The 23207-nt window shown below is 34.4% G+C and overlaps 2 protein-coding genes across 2 annotated transcripts; both read left to right on the top strand.

The window, feature by feature from the left end:
• The first annotated feature begins 8948 nt into the window (after window positions 1–8948).
• LOC132179839 (serine carboxypeptidase-like 7) lies at window positions 8949–13764 on the top strand. Its single transcript, XM_059592624.2, has 14 exons — window positions 8949–9118; window positions 9209–9345; window positions 9487–9563; window positions 9815–9937; window positions 10057–10159; window positions 10252–10289; window positions 10391–10492; window positions 10599–10679; window positions 10787–10942; window positions 11024–11095; window positions 11328–11446; window positions 12133–12246; window positions 12347–12401; window positions 13607–13764. Exons 1-14 carry the CDS (start codon window positions 8982–8984, stop codon window positions 13688–13690), a joined length of 1398 nt encoding a protein of 465 aa, XP_059448607.2. The 5' UTR covers window positions 8949–8981; the 3' UTR covers window positions 13691–13764.
• A 1609-nt stretch (window positions 13765–15373) lies between these two features.
• On the top strand, window positions 15374–19640 carry LOC132179038 (serine carboxypeptidase-like 7). The gene is made up of 14 exons (XM_088515443.1): window positions 15374–15510; window positions 15630–15766; window positions 16134–16210; window positions 16435–16557; window positions 16954–17056; window positions 17320–17357; window positions 17459–17560; window positions 17698–17778; window positions 17883–18038; window positions 18224–18295; window positions 18400–18530; window positions 18826–18939; window positions 19055–19109; window positions 19388–19640. Exons 1-14 carry the CDS (start codon window positions 15374–15376, stop codon window positions 19469–19471), a joined length of 1410 nt encoding a protein of 469 aa, XP_088371569.1. The 3' UTR covers window positions 19472–19640.
• Window positions 19641–23207: the final 3567 nt, after the last annotated feature.

Raw genomic sequence — 23207 nt, 5'->3', positions numbered from 1 at the left:
TAGGGGGTGTTAAAGAGCAGTTGACCCATAGCAGGGCAGCTCATCTGCTTCTTGTGTTGTTGCTGATAGATCTGTATATATAAGAAAGAATATCAGTGAGATTAAGCATGAGTTCAATTTCATGCATGTCCCCAAATTTATATCCCATAAAACAATGTCTAGAGAAACGAGAATCATAAACTTCAAGCCATACAAGACCTACATGTGTTTATCATGATATACACCATATAATGCAGAGCATTTAACAAAATTCATCCTAATATCCTCAACAGATGGACCAAGTACTTTTGCCACATTAGACAACAAGGGTTTCTATTTGCAGTGAATCTATCAGGTATAACTTCAATCTCACAATGGATGGGGGAGATGATAAGTAAAATCTCTTGCCTAATATGATTGCCCAGATAAAAAACACCCACATAGAAATATTGAGGTGCACCAAGCTAATTGAATATGAATTAAAATGGAGTTGATACAAAGTAAGATGAACCCATAATATTTTTCAAGTGCTGGTTTAACTAGGTCTGCATAGAGAAAAATGCATGATACAAAGTAACTAGCCATGATTGTCTGGTAAGATGCACCCATTAATCAAGACACTAATAGCAATTCAATCTTAAGACAGGGTTCCACATTAAATCATGATTACATAATGCAGGGAACTCCATAACTTCACATCATTAGTTCGGAGTCCAATCCCTCCATCATGAGATCAAATTCTGCTATGTGATACTCGAATATACCTTGCTGAAACTTATAAATTCTCGGTTCCACATTAGATCATGATTACATAATGCAGGGAACTCCATAACTTCACATCATTAGTTTGGAATGCAAAAGCGGATAAAACAAGTGAACTAAAAAAGCAAAAAACAGTAGTAAAGGTGCCATATCATGTTTTATAAAATGTCCAACTTCCTAGGCCGTGGGTTCCATAAAAAAGTACCTATAATCTAAACTATGCTGTTCAAAACAGGAATCGATAAGAAGAAAAGATACTGCAGCCTCACTGATAAAAGAAATGTATTAAAGTGGAAACATACCTGTGGAATGTATTCAAACAATGGAGTCAAGAATAAAAGAGCACAGCACATTATGGACCTGGTAACAATTCCAGATAAGCCAGTTTTTGCTCCACTTTCATGATTCACAGCAGACCTAGAAAAGGAACCTGCGCGGAACATTGAAAAGAGATGAATTAAGTTTTTGTAAGTAGGTATATAAAGTAAAACTTTGGTGAGAAACAAAATTATAAAGAATGAATGATCATTTCTGTCCAACACCCATAGTTAATTATGAATCATAGACTCATGTTTGCAGCTCTTAAAACCTCACATAAGTATCACCTGTGGTAGGATATGCCGAAAAGAATGAACCCATAATGTTGGATACTCCAAGACCGAACAACTGTTTTTTTTTTTTGATAGGTAAAATTGTATATATCAAAAACCCAAAAGGGGCGCAAACACGATTACACAGGTAGTATAAAAAGAGTGCGTCTAAACACCCAATAAAAAACGCTAAGCTCCCAAGGAGCACCCACAAGGAACCCAAAAAGATCCACCCAAGAACCCCCGAAATCAAAACACCCTACACAAGAAACACCCTACACAAAGGCTAACCCACAGAACCCAACTCACATAAACACCCCACATCCCTAACCCTACTCGAGCCACCGCCCCTAGCCTCAAAGTTATCGGAGCATTCCAAATTCTTGAGCTCCCTCTTTCCCATGACCTTAAGAGCATAAAAGTCTTGAGCTCCCTCCTCATCGATGGCGATCAAAAGACTTTCCTCATTCCTTCCACAAGATTTCATCGCGAACTTCGTCACGCCCTTCACCCCCAGCAGCATCTTTTTCTTATGTAGCTGTTTAGCTTCCTTATCCTTCGCTCTCCGTGTATACCCCAAAGTAGACTTGGAAACAGAGGATTGTTTATCTATCAAAACTTTAGCAGGTGCAGGAGGAAAAGAGAAAACCGGAGGAACAATAGCCATCACCGGAGGAACAGTAGCCACCACTAGAGGAACAGAAGCCTCATCCTCATCCTGCACTGAAGCCTCGCCGGATAAGTAGAAGCAACCGCAGGAATCGCCGGAGGAAAAGAGAATTGATTCACAGGCGAAACAGAAGCCACCGAAGAAATAGTAGCCACCACCGTAGGAGCAGTAGCCTCATCCCTCAAACTGCGCCATAGCCTCGCCGAAGAAACAGAAACTGCCACAGGAGTCGCCGGGGAAGTTTTCCGTCCAAAATCCCCAATTTGAACATTCTCAGCAAACACAGGAGACTCCGGCGAAGACTTATCCGAGTGCAACAAAAACCCATCGCTGAACTTATCGGCATCGTCAAGAAGCTCTGACAATTCCAGCGAATCGGGATCCAAAACAGGGCCGCAACTGTTTAAAACATATAGAAGATTCATCAGATATTTATTTGCTCAAAATAACTAACTACATAAGTCCTATTGCTAAAATTGCTATTTACCACCACAAAAGACCAAATCACAACCTAGTTCCCTCTTTTTTTTCTCCTCAGTGCAGAATATAGCATTCTCTTTTAAAATAAATGATCATGTTTAATATGTAAACTTTCATAACCAGTGAAAATACAAAGTTCATATCTTTCTCATCTTTTATTCGATGCATGGTGCATTCCTAGGTATAAAAAATGAGTCACAAATGGTAAAAATATAGCAAATTGACACCTGAAGCGCCATATATGATGTTTATGATACCAGTTTATGTAAAGCCACATTAGTTCACTCAACTGAAACCTCCAATTTCAATTTACTGGGGGAAAAAGGATTAAAAACAAAAGTAAAATGGGAGACTCTTATCTGTAATAAAAGATGCAGAAAATAACAAAAACTTATTCCTTTATGAGAAAGAGAAGTTCATCAGCACAAACCACTCATGATGAATTTAAAAATGCTGAAACTTCAGTCCCTCATCCGATGAAATCATTCCTTTTACATTCGAACCAAATGATGACATTAACTACATGAATGATGAAGCTAAGGGCTATGGCAAGGAACACACATCAACAATGGAAACTAATAACAAAAACCTAAGAAACAAACATGCCACAAAATTTCAGCTTTAACTATGAACTCAATGAAAACATTTTGAAAGAGACTAGAAACCAAATGAATATAATACAGATCTTGAGAAAAACAAGCTAGTGTGTGTATATATATATATATATAGAGAGATGAAGAAAAACAAGCTTTGAACTCCCAGGACAAGATTAATGCTTATGATGATGATGCTTCAGCAACTAATTACCAACTAAAAGGCCTAAAACAAATGTGTTGCATATATATCGTGTGGTTAGGTATAGATTGTACCATATGAAGAAAAATATAAGAGATGGGCTTGAAATTTCAGAAAACTAACATATGTTATATCAGAAAATTCAATGCTTATCTGCAATTTCATGAACCTAGAAACTGGTTTTATGGAATAATGAAGATTATTGGAGTACCAAATAATGAAGATTATTACTGTCCAAAAAAAAAACCCCATAAAACCCAGATGAGAAAAGCCCTAGATTTTGCAAAGCAAAATTAGATAAAAAGAAAACCTCAAATGATTCGGATGAAAAGCCCTAGATTTTGCAGGTGTTTTTGTCTTGTTCTCCAGAATTAGCCTAAAAACCAACCGGTGGAGAGAGGGAGCACTTACCGCCGGTGGAGGAGAGAGAGAGCCTTCCCGGATTTGAGAGAGAGATATGACCACAACCTGTTCTTCTTCGCCGGTGGCCGGAACCCTTACGCGGGAGAACGAGAGGGAGAGGGAGAGGGAGAGGGACAGAGAACGAAGATTTGAGAGAGGGAGAGAGGAAGAGAGAACGACAGAGCCGGCAACGTTTAATTATCAACCACAAAATTTTGAGAGCTAAATATGAAATTTGGGTACGAAATGTTTGCGCCAAAAAATTTATTGTCAAAATTTCAATTGAAACAATAACGTTTCATTATCAGCCGCGACGTAGTGTTACTTAATAGCGGCGACTTTAAATAATTAGGTTTTCTTAGGGCTGACAAAATAGGTACCTAACAAATAAATATGTACATGTTTATCATATGCATATAACTATTCTTTACGATGCATAGATGAATCTTATTATAAAAAAACATGCATAAGGTAAATGAGTCGTAAACAGGTCATGATAGATATTTGTTTTGCCCGCCATAATTTAAAAAAAAAAAAAAAAAAAAAAAAAAAAAAAAAAATCTATAATTTCATATATACAAAAATATATGAGAAAATCTTGCTAGATTGGAATGCAAACAATAACCCAAAAATAAGCATTTTTTAGGAAGAATTAACACCCATAGAGTCACGCTCGTTCAGACGATCAATTAGATGTTCAATCGATTATACAATCCTATAGGTACAACGGACGATCATACGTATAATTTTATCGATTGATCATACGATCTTGTCATGATAGGTCGGACTAATGCACTAGGATCAATTGGATGGACTTATCATGATTGATCGGACTAATGCAAAAGGATATTACAAAATTCATATAGTCATGATCAATCCGACTAATGCACTAGGATCATTTGGACGATCAATTGGATGTTCGATCGATCGAATGATTCTATCAAGATCAAGCGACTAATGCACTAAGATCGATCATATGTTTTTATTATGATTGATCGAACTAATGCACAATGATAATATCGGACGATCGATCAGATGTTCGAACGATCAAATGATCCTATCAAGCTCAATCAGACTAATGCACTAGGATCGTTCGGACGATTGATTGGATGTTCGATCGATCGATTGATCCTATCACGATCAAACATCCTAATGCACTAGGATCGATCAGATGTTCTTATCAGATTAACCGGCTAATGCACAAGGATTATCATGATTGATCGGATTAATGTATAAGGATAGTACAACGATCCTATGTAATTGCATCAAGCTAAACCAATCAAAATCAAATGCACTAGAAGAGTGATACATGATATCATTGTGTTTTGTTCATAATACATTTGACAAAGTCTAGAATCCAAGGCATCGTGATGAAAATAATTTTTATATATCTAAAAAAAAGAAATCGGGTTATATATTTAGATAAGAATAAAAAATAGAAAACTTCAATAATAATATAAAAAAATTAATTTTTCTAAGCGTTTTAATTTAATAGGAAAATTTGTTTTTAATAGGATCCTAATGCACTATTATTTAATTTTTTTTTCTTTAGGAACATTAGCGACGACCTTTAGATGTCGCCACTATTGACCCTCTTTAGCGGCGACTGCCGTTGTTGCCTACTCAATAGCGGTGACATAATGAGACTCAATCAGCGGCGACATTAAGTCGCTGCAATTGACCCCACATCAGTAGCGACTCTGAGGAGTCGCCGTTGTTGTCCACTCAATAGCAATGACCTAATGTCACCGTTGAGTGAGCCTCATTAGCAACGGTGACTCCTCAATGATAGTAGTTGCCGTTAATGAAGGTATTTATTCTTATAATTGAATAAATGTCGCAGCTATTGAGTGAACAACAACGGCGACTCCTCGGCGATAGTAGTCGCCGCTAATGAAGGTATTTATTCTTATAATTGAATAAATATTATTCAAGTTGCCGCTAATTTTTTTTTTTTTTTTTTGGTATTTAGCATCCACTAAAGTTGCCACTAATGATCAGTCATTATCAGCAACCTCTAGAATTCGCCGCTAATGACCCCTCATTAGCGGCAACATTGGGGTCGTCACTAATAATATGGACGCTAATGAGCAAAACTCTTATAGTGAGATGCTTCGTTCAAAATGTTGACTTTCCTTAATCAGGTGCACCATAATGTATTAGCGCCCCACCCCACAAATCAGCATTTTGGTCTTAATTAATCGCCATGTTAAAAAATTGAAAAAAGTAATTTATTCATCGATAATATATTAAAAGTAAGTGTCCTGTTTTATTCTTATAATTGAAAAGTTTAAGAAAACCTTTTGGAACACTATGCATTATTTGTGTGATGTGTTTAACAATCTTTCATTATTTGGAATAAACTAAAAGATAGAGTCAGCAACTATAATGTCAAAAATACAATGAGAGCCTTCTCAATATGGACTAGTTCGTCCATACGAGAAAATGCTTCTTTGATTAGCTTATGAGCTACTTCATTTTCCTTCCGCTTGACATGGGATATCTTCCAACTCTGTAGACGATTTAACAGTAAAAATTGGTGTTTATTTTAACAATATAGATATATAATTGAATAATAGTACATTAATTATGAAGGAGTCAAGCTTATCACTTCACCCTTTATAGAAAGACTAATGTTATATATTACATTTTTATTTCACAATTATTCTACAATGTGATATGATAGTTTCAGTTTAGAGTTAGGGTGCGTTTGGGATTGCAATTTAGCAAGAATAATATGTGTTTTTAAAAGATATCGTAAAATGTAAAACGTTTGGCATTGCGATTTAAAAAGCATTTAATTTAAAATAGGAAAAAAATTTGCGATTTCTAGAAGCAGGCTAGGAAGTACTTATTTAAAAAATGCTAATTTAAACCAAAATCATGATTTCGCATAACAAATCTTTGATAAAAAGTAATTTTTAACATGTTTTACCAAACGCCTTTTCGATTTTAAAAAGTAGCGATTTAAAAAACGTAATCTTTAAAAACGCAATTTTTAAAGTTGTACTTATTGAAACCGCAATCCCAAACAGACCCTTAGTTGGGCTTGGGATAAGTTATTATTAAAACTGGGGGTGGTAACCCGGTCCTGGTTAACGGTTATTGGCTAAAACTGGTAACCGTAACCGGGGTACCCGGTTATTAAATTTAGAAAACCGGAACCGATAATCGGCTACCGGTTACCCGATTATGTAATAACCAGCTGTGTACCAGTTGGTACCCGGTTATCCCAACCAGTAACCGGGTTTTCAAAAAATTGTGTATTTTGGGCCTATTTTGGATATTATACCTACTTTTTGGGCTTAATTTAGGCATTTTTGGCCCTTTAAAAAAAATATTTATGGTGTTTTTTAGCCCAATAAGCTAGGCTTAGTTATGGTTGTTCTTTGCTTTCATAATACATTTTAAAAAGATCCAAAACAAGACAAAAAAAATTTTCTCCCCCTCACGTTCTCCCCCTCCCCTCTCTGCTAGGGTTTCATCTCTAGTAGAGAGCATCGTTGGAGGGGGAGAACCTTTGTTCACCCCCTCCGGCCCTCCTCCCCTTTCCCTCTTCTGCCTCCCCCCTCCCCTCCCATCGCCCTTTTTCTCTTAGCGAGCTAGCCTATTTACATGATGCCCCTAGCTCTTAGGGCGATTTTTTCCTTTCCCTTCCTCTCCGCCTCTTCCCCCTCCTTTGGTCCATTTTTTTGCTCTAGGCTTTTGGATCGACCGTTTTTTGCCCAATCTTCTGCCCTTGCCAAACCCACGTCGTCGCTCGCCCCTCCGCGTGTCCTCTTTGGCTCCGTCCAGGTTCTTCGGGTTTCGGCCATTTTCCCCCGGCAACCTTCCACCCCGCCGTGGTTTCTGTTTTGGGTTTTTTGTTTCTTTGTTTTATTTTCTTGTATTCTCTCCTTTTCTTGTTTTTTGCTAGAGTTTGTGTTTGTTTCTTTCTGTTTCTGCTTTTGTTGTTTCTACTTGTTTAGGTATCCTTTGTGGATGATGCTCATGGGGTTTCACTAAACTTCCCCTCCGTTTGAGTGCGCCGCCGATCTCCTACGAGCCTGCTCCGCCTCCCACCGTCCTTTGTTGGGCCTTTTTCTCGCACCCCCCACCGCGATGAGCTTCCAACGCCCCTTTCCATTTTCGGTTTCCGGCGAGCGCGCGATCAACTCTTCTTTCCGGATGTTGTCATCCTCTTAGTATGCTTTTTTCTGTTGGTTATTTCCCTGTAATTTTGTCTAACTTTCCTTTTTTGTTCTTTCTGTTTTGTTTTGTTTTCCTGTATCGGTTTTGTTTTTTGCTTGTAATAATTCTCGGTCTTCTCTCTCGATCTGCCCACCTAAAGCCCTTCGGGGTAGTTGATTTGGTCCAGACCTTTTGGGTTGTAGATGTGAACGCTATTCTGACTTTCTAGTTCAGGAGAATGAGTTTTGGCTTGGGGTTCTCTACCCTCAATGCCGAGGAATAAGAGCTATCTATGCATTGGTTTGAATCTATTTGGCGCAGATCTGCTGTTTAATTTGAGAGTTAGTCATAGGTTAGCGGATTTTGTATGAGTCTGGAATGTAATACGTCATTTTTGACACTTGTAACCTCGTAACTTCGGCTATAGTTGCTTCAGAGCTTTGCTCTGTGTTGTTTGAGCTTTATGCTCGTTTATCAATGAATGAGATTGAACTGTTTCAAAAATAATACATTTTAAAAGTGCCCTAAAAACCCAAAGAATATATATATATATATATATATATATATATATATATATCAAGAGTTTGTTAGTTTGGACTGACCCGTCATCATTGTGGGATAGTTGTTGGATAAAAATGTAATTTTAAGCATTACTCTTTTTTATAATGATGGATTCAAGAATTGATTGAGATAGTCATATAAAATAATTTTAACTCGTCCCCAAGGAGTAGCTCAATCAGCCGTGAATCACGCCTCATGAAGTGGAGGTCACTAGTTCGAATCCTCACTCTCCTTTCTCTTGTGTGGACATGTAAAAAAAAAAAAAAAAACTCTAACATTATATCCAAGTGTTTAATTAGTATACTTAACATTTCAGCTAACGTTCATGGGCTACAATTCCAGCTAACTTTCATGGGCTACAATTCCCCTTGTTATTCTCCTAACTTTCTATGCCCATCAGATATTATATCAAACAAACTAACCTGAATGCCTATCAAATTCAAATTATTTAATTACTAGCAAGTTTGAAGACTAGTTAACGTTTTTTCCAAAAAAAAGAAAAAAGAAAGACTAGTTAACGTTATTATACTTATATTATAGCCGCGGAGGCTCTCAGCTAAAGCCTCTCAACAATGGCTTCCAAAGCAAGTAGCTCAGTGTGCTTGCATTTTCTGCTTCTTCTCCTCGTCTCCGGCACTGCAATTTCTCAATCGGTAGTGAAGACTCTTCCGGGCTACCCCGGTGAATTACCCTTTACACTTGAAACTGGGTATGTCTTACATTTCTTTTTCTTTCATCTTCCACATATATTAATTGACTGGCAATCGATGATATTGACGGGGGATTTATATATATACAGATACGTAAGTGTGGGCAATGTGGAATTCTTCTACTATTTCGTTGAGTCGGAAGGGAAGCCGGGAGCTGATCCTCTTCTACTCTACATGAATGGAGGCCCTGGTTGCTCTGGTTTAAATGGATTCTTTTACCAGATTGGTAGGATTCTTTTAACATGATCATCTTTTTCATCGAATTGTTTATAGATCTACACTGAAACATGCTGTTAATGTACTCGGTTCATTTCATTTTTAGGATTTCTGCTCTTAAATGAACATCCGTGCTTCTTTAAATGAACAGGCCCATTAAAATTCAACATCAGTGATTACACTGGGGGCTTACCAACATTGATATACGAACCAAACACATGGACAAAGGTACCCATTTATTAAATTTAGTAAAATTGCTCAAAATCTCGGATTGAGATGATCCTCTCAAATTTTATAAAATATGAGATTCTTGAGTCTTCAATTATATCTAATGGTTTAAATAAATGTAGAAGTTTGTGTATTACCATGCCGGCAAGTAACTTTAGTTTTCAACATGTGAAAACACACAAACAGGGGATCCGAATCCAAAAATCTCTGCTTATAGGTTTGGTTACTGATAATGGAAATGCTTTTTCCAGACAGCCAACATAATATTTATAGATATACCGGTGGGTGCTGGCTTTTCATATGCAACAACTACAGACGCTTGGGGGACGACAGACACAGAATGGGCGGCACAAGCCTATGAGTTTCTAAGAAACGTGAGTGTATTTGATATTAAGAATAATTAAACTCCTTCTTTCGATTGAATTGAAGCAAAACCCATAAAAGATCTCTTATTTGTTTATCTGCTAATTATATATTTGCATTTATGATGCAGTGGTTGGGCGTACACCCAGATTTTGTGACAAATCCAGTCTTTCTTGGAAGCGATTCATATGCAGGAATAATTACTCCAATTCTTGCTCAAGATATAATAAATGGTAACTTAACTTAATTGAAGTCAATTACCCAATTGTGGTAAACTAATTATGAATTATACACACAAACCTGCTTCTTTTTTATTGACTTGCAGGTAATGAAGCAGGAATTACGCCTCGTGTGAATCTCAAAGTAAATACATGATCTAACACATCCTTTCTTTTTCTTTTTTTGATTACTCATTTTGTATTGCAATGAATATAATGTTGTTAAATATATATATATATTATCAGGGATACTCGATTGGATGCCCACATACAAATACAGATCTAGAAACGAATGCAAAGGTCACATTTGCACACCGGATGGCTTTAATATCAGATGCTATGTATAAGGTAATTGTTAGAATATATAGCTTAATTTTGATAAGTAATTGTAGTTGGTTCCCAATATTTCATCTTTTGATTCATTGTTCTTCTTCTCAATAATATTCAATTTCAGTCAGCAAAAACCAGTTGCCATGGGAATTACGCTGATCCGACCACTGCAAACTGCACAGAGGCACTTTCAGCAATCTCCCAGGTTTGAGTGATTATATATCACCGCTCACCTCTGTTTACTACAACATGTTTGGTTTTGATCAATTCAATGGGCAGCAAGAATGAGTGATCATTTATCTGAATCTTCAGTGCATAGAGCTTATAAGCTCGCAAAATATATTGGAACCCGATTGTGCTTTCTTGTCACCCAAAGCAAAAGAAGAAAGAGCTCGAAGATCTCTCAGAGATAATTCTCAAAATTTCATTCTGCCATCGCCTAGAAGAACTGGTGAATTTTGGTGCAAAGTAAATCTCTCTCTCTGTCTCTCTCTCTCTCATGCAGTTGAGTTCATCTAATTTGATTTGTTCGCCCTTTTCCTTTGGCAGAATTTTGATTATTTGCTCATGGACATATGGGGAAATTATAGAAGTGTCCAAGATGCTCTCCATGTTCGACCGGTAGGTGCTTCCTGTGACTAATCCCAATCTTCACCAATTTGTTGTCGGAACTAGGTTTACTTGTTCAAATAAATTGATGGGTATTCTAAATTTATTTGAACTGATAAACTCCATACTAACTTTTTTATATTTACTATTCAAATTACTAGCAATCTAGACGGTCCGAGCTTAATAGTATTATTATTGGTTTAGTAATAGCTCATGGATTGAGGTATGTGTAATATGTCAACAGGGAACAATCAAACAATTCTTTAGGTGCAATATCACCTTGGACTACACAGTTGTCACCAATGATGTTGTCCCATATCACAAAAATCTTACTGATACAGGCTTGCAAATCCTAGTTTTCAGGTTCCTATCTTCAACTTCTCAAATTATTTGATTGCATTGATTATTAGTTACACCAGTAGCTATGTTAAAAAATAATTCTCATGGTCATGGGTTAAACTGGTTTTTACCCCCCAAAAAAAAAAGAGAAAAAAGTAAAAAGTAAAAAGTAAAAGAAAACTACAGATGACTATATATGTTATGTTATGTTAAATTATCACTTATTCTAAGAGTTTAAATTAATAGGAATTGATGAATTAAATTTTTTTTAATTTATATTATAATAGTTGCTCTCATGTTCAGTCTCAAACTCCCTTTTAATAGATGGGGTCCAATACTCAATATTTAATTGAAATTAGAGGTGAATGACAGAGACAATGTTTGAACTTAGGATCACTGCTATGACACCATGTTATATTACCATTTATCTCAATAATTTACCTCTTATTTGAATTAATTATTCCGTATGTTAGGCTTCACCTATTAGGAAACAATTTGAATCTACATGTAAAAGGGAGTATTAAAATATTGATCAAATGATTAATTTTTTTTTTTTTTTTTCTTTTTGGGCCAAGACCGGTTGCATTTTGTATTTTTTTTTTGTTACTATTTTTGTTTTGAAATCAGAAAATAAAAAGTTTCTTTGCTTGACAATTACAATTTCTTTTGTTTTTTTCTAAAAACAATTACAAATTTTACTCTTTGTGCAGTGGAGACCATGACATGGTTATCCCACATAACGGTATTGAGCAGTGGATAAATTCTCTAGACCTAACACTTGATACTGACTGGCGACCCTGGTTTGTGAGTGGTCAAGTTGCAGGGTTAGTTTTCTTAATGCCATATATTAGATCACCATTTTTTTTTTATTGCCAATTATATATATATATATATATAGCGCTAATCATGTGCATTGTTGTCTAGGTACACGAGGAAATATACAAATGATGGATACCGCTTGACATACGCGACTCTGAAGGCAAGAAAAGCTTTTAATTTTTTTATTTATTGATCTAAATAAAACTAGGAAAAATGTTTGGAGTACTTCTATGTTGTCTCACATTGTCTGGGTGTGAAAAAAATGATGTGTTTATAGGAAATATGTTCTTTTTAAATGGTATGGGACATTTTGGGGTAAACCAAATAATAGAACCATGCAGGTTTGACCCAAAGCGGACAATATCATATCATATTGGGTGGAGTGTTACAACTTCACTTTTTACTAGAACTTTTTTACAAACAACTTTAACTCAATTTTTCTCTTATATGGTCATTTTTTAAAAAACAAAATAAAAATTCTGAAACAATAACATCTTATGGGGTCTTTTTTTTTTTATTTGATATATATAAATGGTATTTTTCTTCATAAAATTGTCATTTTTTTTTAATAAAAATTGGTCATTAATATAAAGAAAAATATCATTTTTTTAAAAAAATACCAAATAAAAAGAGAAATGATATAGTGCAATGAAAAGATCATTTTTGGCACATAAAAGTCCTAGGTGGCAAGTGGTCATAGGCCCCATCTGTAATTGCTGTGGCCTCTTGCCACCTAAGACTTTTATGAGCAAAAAATGATCTTTTTATTGCATTACAGCATATCTCTTTTTTTATGATGTATGCTACAGTGCAATATAATGTCCACGTTTGGCTCATATTTAATGACTTGTCTGATGGGGAGAGAGGATTGAAATTCAAATTTCAAATTTGAATCCTCCCTTTCATGTGATTGTTCATCTGCCATGTCACTAAAAATGGGCCAAATGTGGGCATTATATTGCACTGAAGCATTTTTCATAAAAAAAAAAAAAAAAAAAATGACCACATAGGATGTTATTGCTTCAGAATTTTTTTTTTTTTTTAATTTTAATTTTAATTTTTTTTTTTTTTTTTTTTTAAATTACCACATAAGAGAAAAGTTTGGCCAAAGTTCTGTCAAAAAGTTGTGTTTCTATCACTTCTCATTTATAAATGTTGTAAGTGTCATTTATCATTTGTCATATGACCATCCACATTTTAATAATTGACACAGTAAGTGACACTTGAACTGCTATGTCAGTTTATAAAGAATTTGTATTAAAAGTTTTTTTTTATTTCAACATGAATTTATATTAAAAGTTATAATACCTCTAATAACATTCAAAAAATAATGAAGATTACATATTTTCTTTCTAATTTGTGCAGGGATCTGGACACTCGCCACCAGAGTACAAAAGGAAGGAATGTTATAACATGTTTCATAGATGGGTCTACTATTATCCTCTGTAATTTTTTTTATTTTTTTTTGGCCTTTTCAATTCCCATTGTTGGGATAAATTTTCTTATATTAGATGTTAATTGCAATTGGAGTCCATTGGACTGAATATTTCCAAAAAACAGTCTATTTCTATTTTTGGAGTATTTGAATATCTAAATCCGAGAATGAACCATTCATAAAGAAAGAGATCTATGGTACGTACGTATCTCAGGTGGCATTCTCATATAAGGCCTATTTACAATTTTGTTCTTCTTTTCAATAGATGGGGTCTTTCTGAAATTTTCTATTTTATAGAGGCCTATTTGAAATTTTCTGTTTCATAGAGGCTTTTTTTTTTTTTTTTTTTTTTTTTGACATGTCACATAAGAGGGAAGATGAAGATTCGAACTAGTGACCTCTGCTTCATTAAGCGTGATCCAGCCGATTGAGCTCATAGAGGCATATTTGAATGTTCTTTTTAACATAGGCTAGGCCTATTCGAAATTTTCTATTTTGCAGTGGCTTATTTGTCATTAACTATTTTATTTTTCACTCGTTAATCTAATTATAGTATGTTTGAAATTGCGTTAGAAATATTAAAAAATACTTTTAGTACACAAAAAAAAAAAAATGTGCCAAGTAAAAAACTGTTTTGTTTGATAAAGAATTCAAAAAGTATTCTTTGACTTTTTACTTTAAAATTTATTTGACTTTTGTTTGGTAAAGAACATCCCCTTGATCTTGATGCAATTTTAGTATATTGTTCCTGACGACAAAAGTAACGTATTGATTGGTGTCGATCGTTGGAATTCCTCTCTAGTCACTTGATTTTTTCTTTACAGTTATGCAAGAGCAGAGTTTTTTTCATTCTTCATAAAAGTTTAAATTGAAATTTGATATATTTCATATCACATTTTTAATAGGTAATATTTTTGCTAAGTTTAATATATATATATATGTAATTTGTAGGTGGCATCATGCTTGCCCATTTTCTGGTCCCAATAAAAGAAGGTCAAGCTATGTCAAAAAAAATATATATATATGCAGGAGAGAATTAAGAAAATCTTCTAAATTCATAAATGCTCACATAGTGATCATATATACAGGTCACAATAGACACATGAAAAAAGAAAAAGAAAAAAGGAAAATAAAAAATAAAAAAACGTCCTGAGCCGAGAAAGGGGTACTTTAGACATTATGAAGACATCGAGGGGCCTTTTCGTACAAGAACATCCAAGCCTTATTGCAGCTCCGGCGAGCTCATCGGAATCGAAATACGGATGTTGAGAGAGAAGAAAATTACAATTTGAGTCTGAAGTCTGAGCAGTTTTGAAGCAGATATTCACGGCATGATAATGATTAATGACAGACGATGACTTCATGCGGGTTGGGCGAGACAATTTGCGTCAAAACCGAACACTAACCGGATCGGACCACCCAATTCGTAAGCCAAAAGCCGGTTTTGGAAAAAGGAGTTTTATATTAATTCTTTATTATGCTAAACTACAAGTCTCCAAACCGATTATAATTCATCTAACTTTCTATACTAATAAAATAATATAGCAAATAATTAACAGCTAATCGTCTATTCATGTCAATCTACTTTTTCTTTTGTCCATTTTATTCTTTTCAAAGTGGGGAAGATGGGGATTCATGTAAATCCACAATCAGTTTGAAGCCTTGTTATTTTCAGACCAAAAAACCGCCTCTTAATTATGGCTTCCAAAGCAAGTAGCTCAATGTGCTTCCATTTTCTGCTTCTTCTGCTTGTCTCAGCCACCGCGGTCTCTCAATGGATTGTCCAAACTCTTCCAGGCTACCCCGGTGAATTACCCTTTAAACTTGAAACTGGGTATGTCTTACTCTTCTTTTTCTTTCATCTTCTCTCTCTCTCTCTCTCTCTCTCTCTCTCTCTATATATATATATAACTGGCGATCGATGATATTGATGGGGGATTTATATATACACAGATACATAAGTGTAGGCAATGTGGAATTCTTCTACTATTTTGTTGAGTCGGAAGGGAATCCGGGAGCTGATCCTCTTATACTCTACATGAATGGAGGCCCTGGGTGTTCCGGTTTAAATGGATTCCTTTACCAGATCGGTATGTCTTAAATTCTTCTTCTTCTTCTTATTGTTTATAACTCTTCCACTAAAACATGCGGTTAACGCATGTAGTAGGTTCTTAAGGATGTCGGTGAACATGAGTACTTTAACTAAAACATATTATCCAACTAATTATAGTAGATGATTATTTTATCTCATTAAAAAGTGAAAAAATAAAAAAATAAAAAAAAAAATACCTCTCCACTACATCTTACTGGATATTATCCGTTCATGTAGGGGTGAATTTATATATATATATATATATATATATATGTGTGTGTGTGTGTGTGTGTGTGTGTGTGTGTGTGTGTGTGTGTTGGGGTTGTATTTTATGGATTCTTGATGAGATGGATGTTTGGCTGTAGGCCCATTAAAATTCAATATCACTGATTACATTGGGGGCCTACCAACATTAATATACGAACCAAACACATGGACGAAGGTACACTTTTTTTTTTCTTTTTTTTTTTTTTGTGAACTTCATAAAATTTTATGAAACTTTTATGGCGTTTCCAAAGTATTTTTTGAAGTTCAAATTCTTAATTAAAGGTATTTAGCTTTTAATTTCTTTTAATTATTTTATTCCGTTATTCTAAAATACCTCTTCTTCTTTTTTTTTTTTTCTTTTTTTTTTTTTTAATTTTTGGCATTGTCGTACTTTTCCAGACTGCCAACATAATATTTTTAGATTCTCCTGTGGGTGCTGGCTTTTCATATGCGACAACTGCGGAGGCTTGGAACTCATCAGACTCAAAATCGGCTTCACAAAACTATGAGTTTCTAAGAAATGTGAGTCTCACTGATGATGATAAGAAACTTACATGCTCAAATTATTACACACCAACTTAGCTATGACTTCCATCTCAAGCATACTTCTTCCACTTTAAGAAAGATCATCTCTGCAGGGTTTATTTTTTAAATGAAGAGGTCAATTTACAATGAAAAAAGCTTATGCAACATAAAGCACCCGTTTTTTAAATTAGGGTTTTTTTTTCCTACCTTGTTTTTCAATTGTATGGTAGCCAAAACAAAAACAAAAATGGGTGGTTAGAGCCATCCCATGCCGGTTCGGAGGTGGTTTAGCTATTCACAAATACCATTCCCTTTCTTCTCTTTCAATTAAAATAATAAATAAAAGAATATTTATTATTTGTTTATCTGCTAATATTTACATTTATGATGCAGTGGTTGGGCCTACACCCAGATTTTCTGACCAATCCAGTCTTTCTTGGAAGCGATTCATATGCAGGACTAACTACTCCAATTCTTGCTCAACATATAATAAATGGTAACTAAATTAATCACCCCCATTGAAGCCGGAAGAGGATCCTCGCTCTCCAATTCAAATGAACGAAAGAGCAGTTAGTTATATTTGAAGAATATTTTTGTCTTTTCAATTTTTGATAGGACAAAAACACTCTTTCAATATAACTAACTGAATATTTTTCAATTTAAATAAACGGGAGATGATCCTAATTCATTGAAGTCAATTACCCGGTTGCGATAAACTAATTCTGAATCATATACTGCTTCATTTTTGTTGACTTGCAGGCAATGAAGCAGGAATTATGCCTCATGTGAATCTAAAAGTACATATATATATCATCTAACACATCCTTTTTCTTTTTCTTAATGATTATTTATTTTGTATTGCAATGAATATAATGATGGTAAAAGTAATATATATCAGGGATTCTCGATTGGATGCCCACATACAAATACAGATCTAGAAACGAACGCAAGGGTCACATATGCACACCGGATGGCTTTAATATCGAACGCTATGTATGAGGTAATTGTTAGAAAATATAGCTTTAGATTGATAAGTAAATAAATTATACCATTAAATAAATTAGCCCTTAATTATAAATTAATGATTAAAGTATATGTGATTCATAATATATTTGTTAACGTTGTATTTCATTTCAGTCAGCCAAAAGTAGTTGCCATGGGAATTACGCTGTTTCCACCAATGCAAACTGCACCGAGGCACTTTCAGCAATAGCCCAGGTTTCACGTACAGAATTGCATTAATTCTAATTTAATTTATATATCACTTTTAATTAATTTAAGGATGTTTATATATAATTTTATCGATTAATTTGATTATTTAGTGCATCAAGCTAATAAGCGAATCAAACATATTGGAGCCCAACTGTGCTTCCTTGTCACCAAAAGCTGAAGAAGAAAGAGCTGCAAGATCTCTCACAGAAAACTCTCAAAATTTCATTCTACCATCGCCTATAACAACTGCTGACTTTTGGTGCAAAGTAAAAACTATCTCTCTCTCGTCCATCTATTAAATCACAACTTATCTCAAAATGTTAAGTTCATATATATAATCATTTAATCATTACTTTAACATCTATTTTGATATCTTATTAAATTACTACTGTGATAAAGACCCATAAGAGAGTTCATTTGATTTGATTTGTTCACCCTTTTCCTTTGGCAGAATTTTGAATATTTGCTGTTGGACATATGGGGAAATTATAGAAGTGTCCAAGATGCTCTTCATGTTCGAAAGGTAGGTGCTTCTTGGGACTAATCAAGCACAATGAAAGTAATGTAGCATGGTTTAATTAAAAAAAAAAAAGGTCATGCGTTGAGGTATTTTAATTATGACAACAGGGAACAGTCGAAGAATTCTTTAGGTGCAACCTCAACATCACCAATGCCAAGCATTACACATATGAAATCACTGATGTTGTCCCATACCATAAAAATCTCACTCATACAGGCTTGCAAATCCTGGTCTTCAGGTTCCCATCTCCAACTTCTCTCTAATTATTTCATATATATATTCTCAAGGGTTAACTTGGTTGCACACAAATAAAACCATTGTCTATCATTTTTATGAGCATATTTGGGATTGCATTTGAGAAATAGAGTTTTTAAGTCAAAAATGTGTTTTGACCATTTTTAAGCTTTTTGAACCCTTAAAAGCGCTTTTAATTTTTTTTAAAAAAAATTTAACTCACACGTAAAATATATATTAAATATTTAAATTTACTATTTTCTACCGGTTTAACATAACAAATTTTGCTCTTTCTTCAGTGGCGACCATGACATGGTTATACCACATAACGGTATTGAGCAATGGATAAATGCTCTAGACCTAACAGTGGATGTTGATTGGCGACCTTGGTTTGTTACTGGTCAAGTTGCAGGGTTAGTTTTTTTTAATAATATTTACAGTATTACCATTTTTTTTTTCTTTTTTCGTTATTTCTGATTTTTATTTTATTTTTATATATCTAATAATGTGTGTTTTTGTCTAAGCTAGGTACACGATCAAATATACAAATGATGGATACCGCTTGACATACGCGACTATAAAGGCAAGAAAAAACTTTTAATTTTGTTCCTCATTGGTCTAAATAAAAATAAGAAAAATGTGGGGAGTATTTCAATTTTTACTATAATTTTTTTTTTTTTGTTATTAATTTTATAAGTAAATAATATATACCACCAAACTAATTAGCCCTTCATTATATTAATATATAAATGTTTAAAGTATATATGATGCGTTAATTTTTATAGTTGTTCTATTTCATTTCAGTCAGCCAAAACTAGTTGCCATGGGAATTACACATATTGTATCTTTTGATTTGTGCAGGGAGCTGGACACTCGCCACAAGAGTACAAACGCAAGGAATGTTATGACATGTTTTGTAGATGGATCCACTACTATCCTCTTTAGTTTTTTAGTTTTTAGTTTTTTGTTCTTTTCAATTCTCAATGTTTCTGAACAAGCTAGTGTTATATATTATTCTATATAGTAAACTTCGGAGTCTTCTATGTAATAAGTTCTCGTGAAATAACATTAATATCTCTCATGAGAGAATTATTATTAAAAAGTGTTATGAATCCGTTTTTAGGCTAAAGTGATGTTTAAATATGTATATTAATATATTGTTGATAAAAACGCCCTAACTGTTTATCTATCTAACAAATAGAGATATCTAAGTCTAAAAGATGTACCGCGTAGGAAGAGTCATAGTCAAAGTCCTATCTAGTATGAAAACTTGTTATCTATCTCGATTGTAAACTATATTTGAGGGAGGTCTTGACAACAAGTTTGGGAGAGAATTGTTATTGCAAATTGTTGTGCATATACTTGTGAGGTTTGTGTCTCACATTGAGAAAGTGTAAAGAATAAGAGTAGTTGATATACCTAAGTAAACTTAAGCCCATTAGCTTAGGCTTTTGGGCTAGAAGTGGTGTCCTAATATGTATATTAATTTACTCTTATTTGACTCCTGGAGTATGCGTGACACTCGTGTGTGAGGGAGTTTGGCCAATATGAAAGAGACTCACAAGTGAGGGGAGATTTGTTGTGCATACACTTGTGAGGTTTGTGTTCCACATTGAGAAAATGTAAAGAATAAAAGTAGTTAATATACCTAAGTGGACTCAATCCTATTAGCTTAAGCTTTTGGGCTAAAAGTAGTGTCCTAATATGTATTTTGACTCCTCACTATTAAGTACCTTCTTGCAAATAAAATGGAAATCAACTTTAATATGTTTCGTCCTGACAAGATAAACAAGACTAAATACGAGAGCTAGGGCACCAAGATTGTCACAACATATTATAAGAACAGTTGGCAAGGGAACACGAAGTTCCTTGTATAGCATGTGGAGCCAATAGAGTTCAGTACTGAGCATGGCCAAAGCTCTCTATTCAGCTTCGGTGGAGGAACGAGCCAAAGCTCTATATTAAGCTTCGGTGGAGGAACGAGACACAACAAGTTGCTTCTTTGCATACAAAGAGATCAAACATGAGCAAAAGAAAACACCAAATCTAATTGTGGTCCAACATCATCTAGATCTCCAGTTGAGTCAAAGTCACAGAAGACCACTAGACAATGTGGCCCGTTGTCACAATACTAAGAAAGAAGAAGAAAGAATAAGAAGAGGTGGAGAAGAAGAACTAGAAGTGTAACATCCCCAGCCCGTTAAGACTGAGTTTGCCACTTTTCTTCTTTTACAACAAAAGTTCTTGCAAAGATCTATAAGGTCTATCAGAGTACTTGATTTTAAAGGATACAAAAAAAAGTATAAAACATTATTCAAGAGATTTTATTACAAGCGAAATTAGAAAACATTAAACTTTAATTGCGGAATATCATATTATTATAATCACTGATATGAAAAGACTTTGAAAATTAATAATTATTCCCGTCCCCATTCCGGCCTCCTATTCCAGCATCCTTTCTACCTGAAAACAAGAAATAAAACTGAATGAGCCCAAAGGGCCCAGCAAGTAAAATCCACAACCATAAATAATTTTGCTCCTTGTTCTCAGTTTTGATAATCGTTTTCGCAAATAAATATACATCCAGCCATAATAATAATACATGTATGTACGGTTGTATCTTCCGTAGCATATACGTACTATTACATCATCATCATAATGCATCGCTATAAATCATCTTTATAAATCAACATAGTATATCATCGTTGAAAATCATCATAGTATACCATCATTGAAAAATTATCATAGTATATCATCGTTGAAATTCATCATAGTATACCATCATTGAAAATCATCATAGTATATCATCGTTGAAATCATATTATCGTTTTCTCATATTAGGGCCCATGTACACTATTACCCCTGTGTACGAGGGTTGCGGGTCCTTGTGACCATGGCACTGAACTGTGGCCTCAGCCATGCCCGACCGTTAATTAACTCTTTTCTTGGTGCACTCAACGGTCATGTTGATGGAATACCACCTTCTGGCATAGCCTCCTTCAGTGGTTTCGCCTCCATCCGAGTATCGGTACCGAACTCCTCTCATCCTTACTTATCTTGGGGCCAAAAATACTCTCCTCCATACATGTGCCCTCATTTCATAAACATTTAACTCATTTCTTGTACTTCTCTTTGTACTTCTTTTGATGCATCTTAGGGCAACATGTAGGAGGGTTTATCATCATTCTTCTTTCTTATAATCATCATTATTTCTCAACTTTCTTTTCTCAAAATGGAATCATTTTCAAATATAAACTTGTTGTACTTAGAAAGCGTTTAAAGAAATAGAAACTTTCTAGATAATTCTTTTAGAAATGCTTCATGCATGCAACATATATCCATGACAGGTAAATAAAATAATCATTTACAGTTTGATACAAGAATAAATAAATAGCATGACATGAAGTAATTTTAGAAGGGGTAGTGAATTTACTTACCTCTAGACTGAAGCTAAAAGTGGTCTGAAGGATCTAGTTGCTCCAATCTGACTAACACTACTAGTATATCTTTCAAACTAATTTCTCAAGTCCGTTCTCTCTCGTGTTCTTTCTTTCTTGCAGCGCTTTGTCTCGCCCTTTCTCTCTCTGTTTCGTGTAAACACTTTCAGAAAGAAGAAAGACCGAGTAGAAAACGGAAGAATGAAGAATATGTGGAAGAGAAGGGAGAGGAGTAGTGAAATTTGTGAAGGGTGAGGACTCTATTTATAGGAAACCATCTCCATCTACCAATCTTCATCTACAACCTTCATCCACTAATCTCCATCTATAATTCTCTATCTACTAGTACCCATCTATAAATCTCCATCTACTAGTATCCATCTATAAATCTTCACCTACTAGTATCCATCTATAAATCTCCATCTACTAGTATCCATCTATAAATCTCTATCTACTAGTATCCATCTATAAATCTTCACCTACTAGTATCCATCTATAAATCTCCATCTACTAGTATCCATCTATAAATCTCCATCTACTAGTATTCATCTATAAATCTTCACCTACTAGTATCCATCTATAAATCTCCATCTACTATTTTTCTTACTATTTACTATCCTATTATTTCACCAATAACTATTATCTAATTACCACTCTCTGTAATATCATAAATTTCCCCAGAATTAAAATCATAGGCTAAAATGGATATCAAAATAACATCATCATCAAAATAATCTGTTTAAATAACTTTGAAAATTTCGGGGCGCTACAATCTTCCCTTCTTATTGAAATTTCGTCCTCGAAATTAAGGCCTATAGTATTACCGTCCAATCTTCAAATTGAGCGATTCAGATTTAAAATATTATTTTCAATAATTCATCAAAGCCTACTTTCCAATATTCACTTTTATCATGTTGAAATTTCGTCTCCTTATATAAGACAGTCTACAGCCAAGGATTAAACATCAAATTAAATAAAAAGTCATGTGATCATTAGTCCATACCTCCAAACATCATAGTCCTCCTTGCAAGTCCGGAATAATTTTCTCGATCTAATTTAATCAATCTTACTAGAAAGGTGTAAAAATCATCTCTGCCTATATTTTCCTCCGTATCTCAGTATTCCAAATCATGTATACGGAATATTAATATGATGCTCTAATAATTATTAACTCCTCACCATCATAAATCTGTAAAAGTAAATAGCACCATCATTCTATAGTTTATATCTCCCAAAAACGTCAT

The sequence above is a fragment of the Corylus avellana genome, chromosome 4, assembly GCF_965113065.1.
Source record: "Corylus avellana chromosome 4, dhCorAvel1.hap1.2, whole genome shotgun sequence".
Lineage (NCBI taxonomy): Eukaryota > Viridiplantae > Streptophyta > Magnoliopsida > Fagales > Betulaceae > Corylus > Corylus avellana.
The sequence above is the reverse complement of the archived record's forward strand: the minus strand, read 5'-3'. Positions and strand labels throughout refer to the sequence as shown.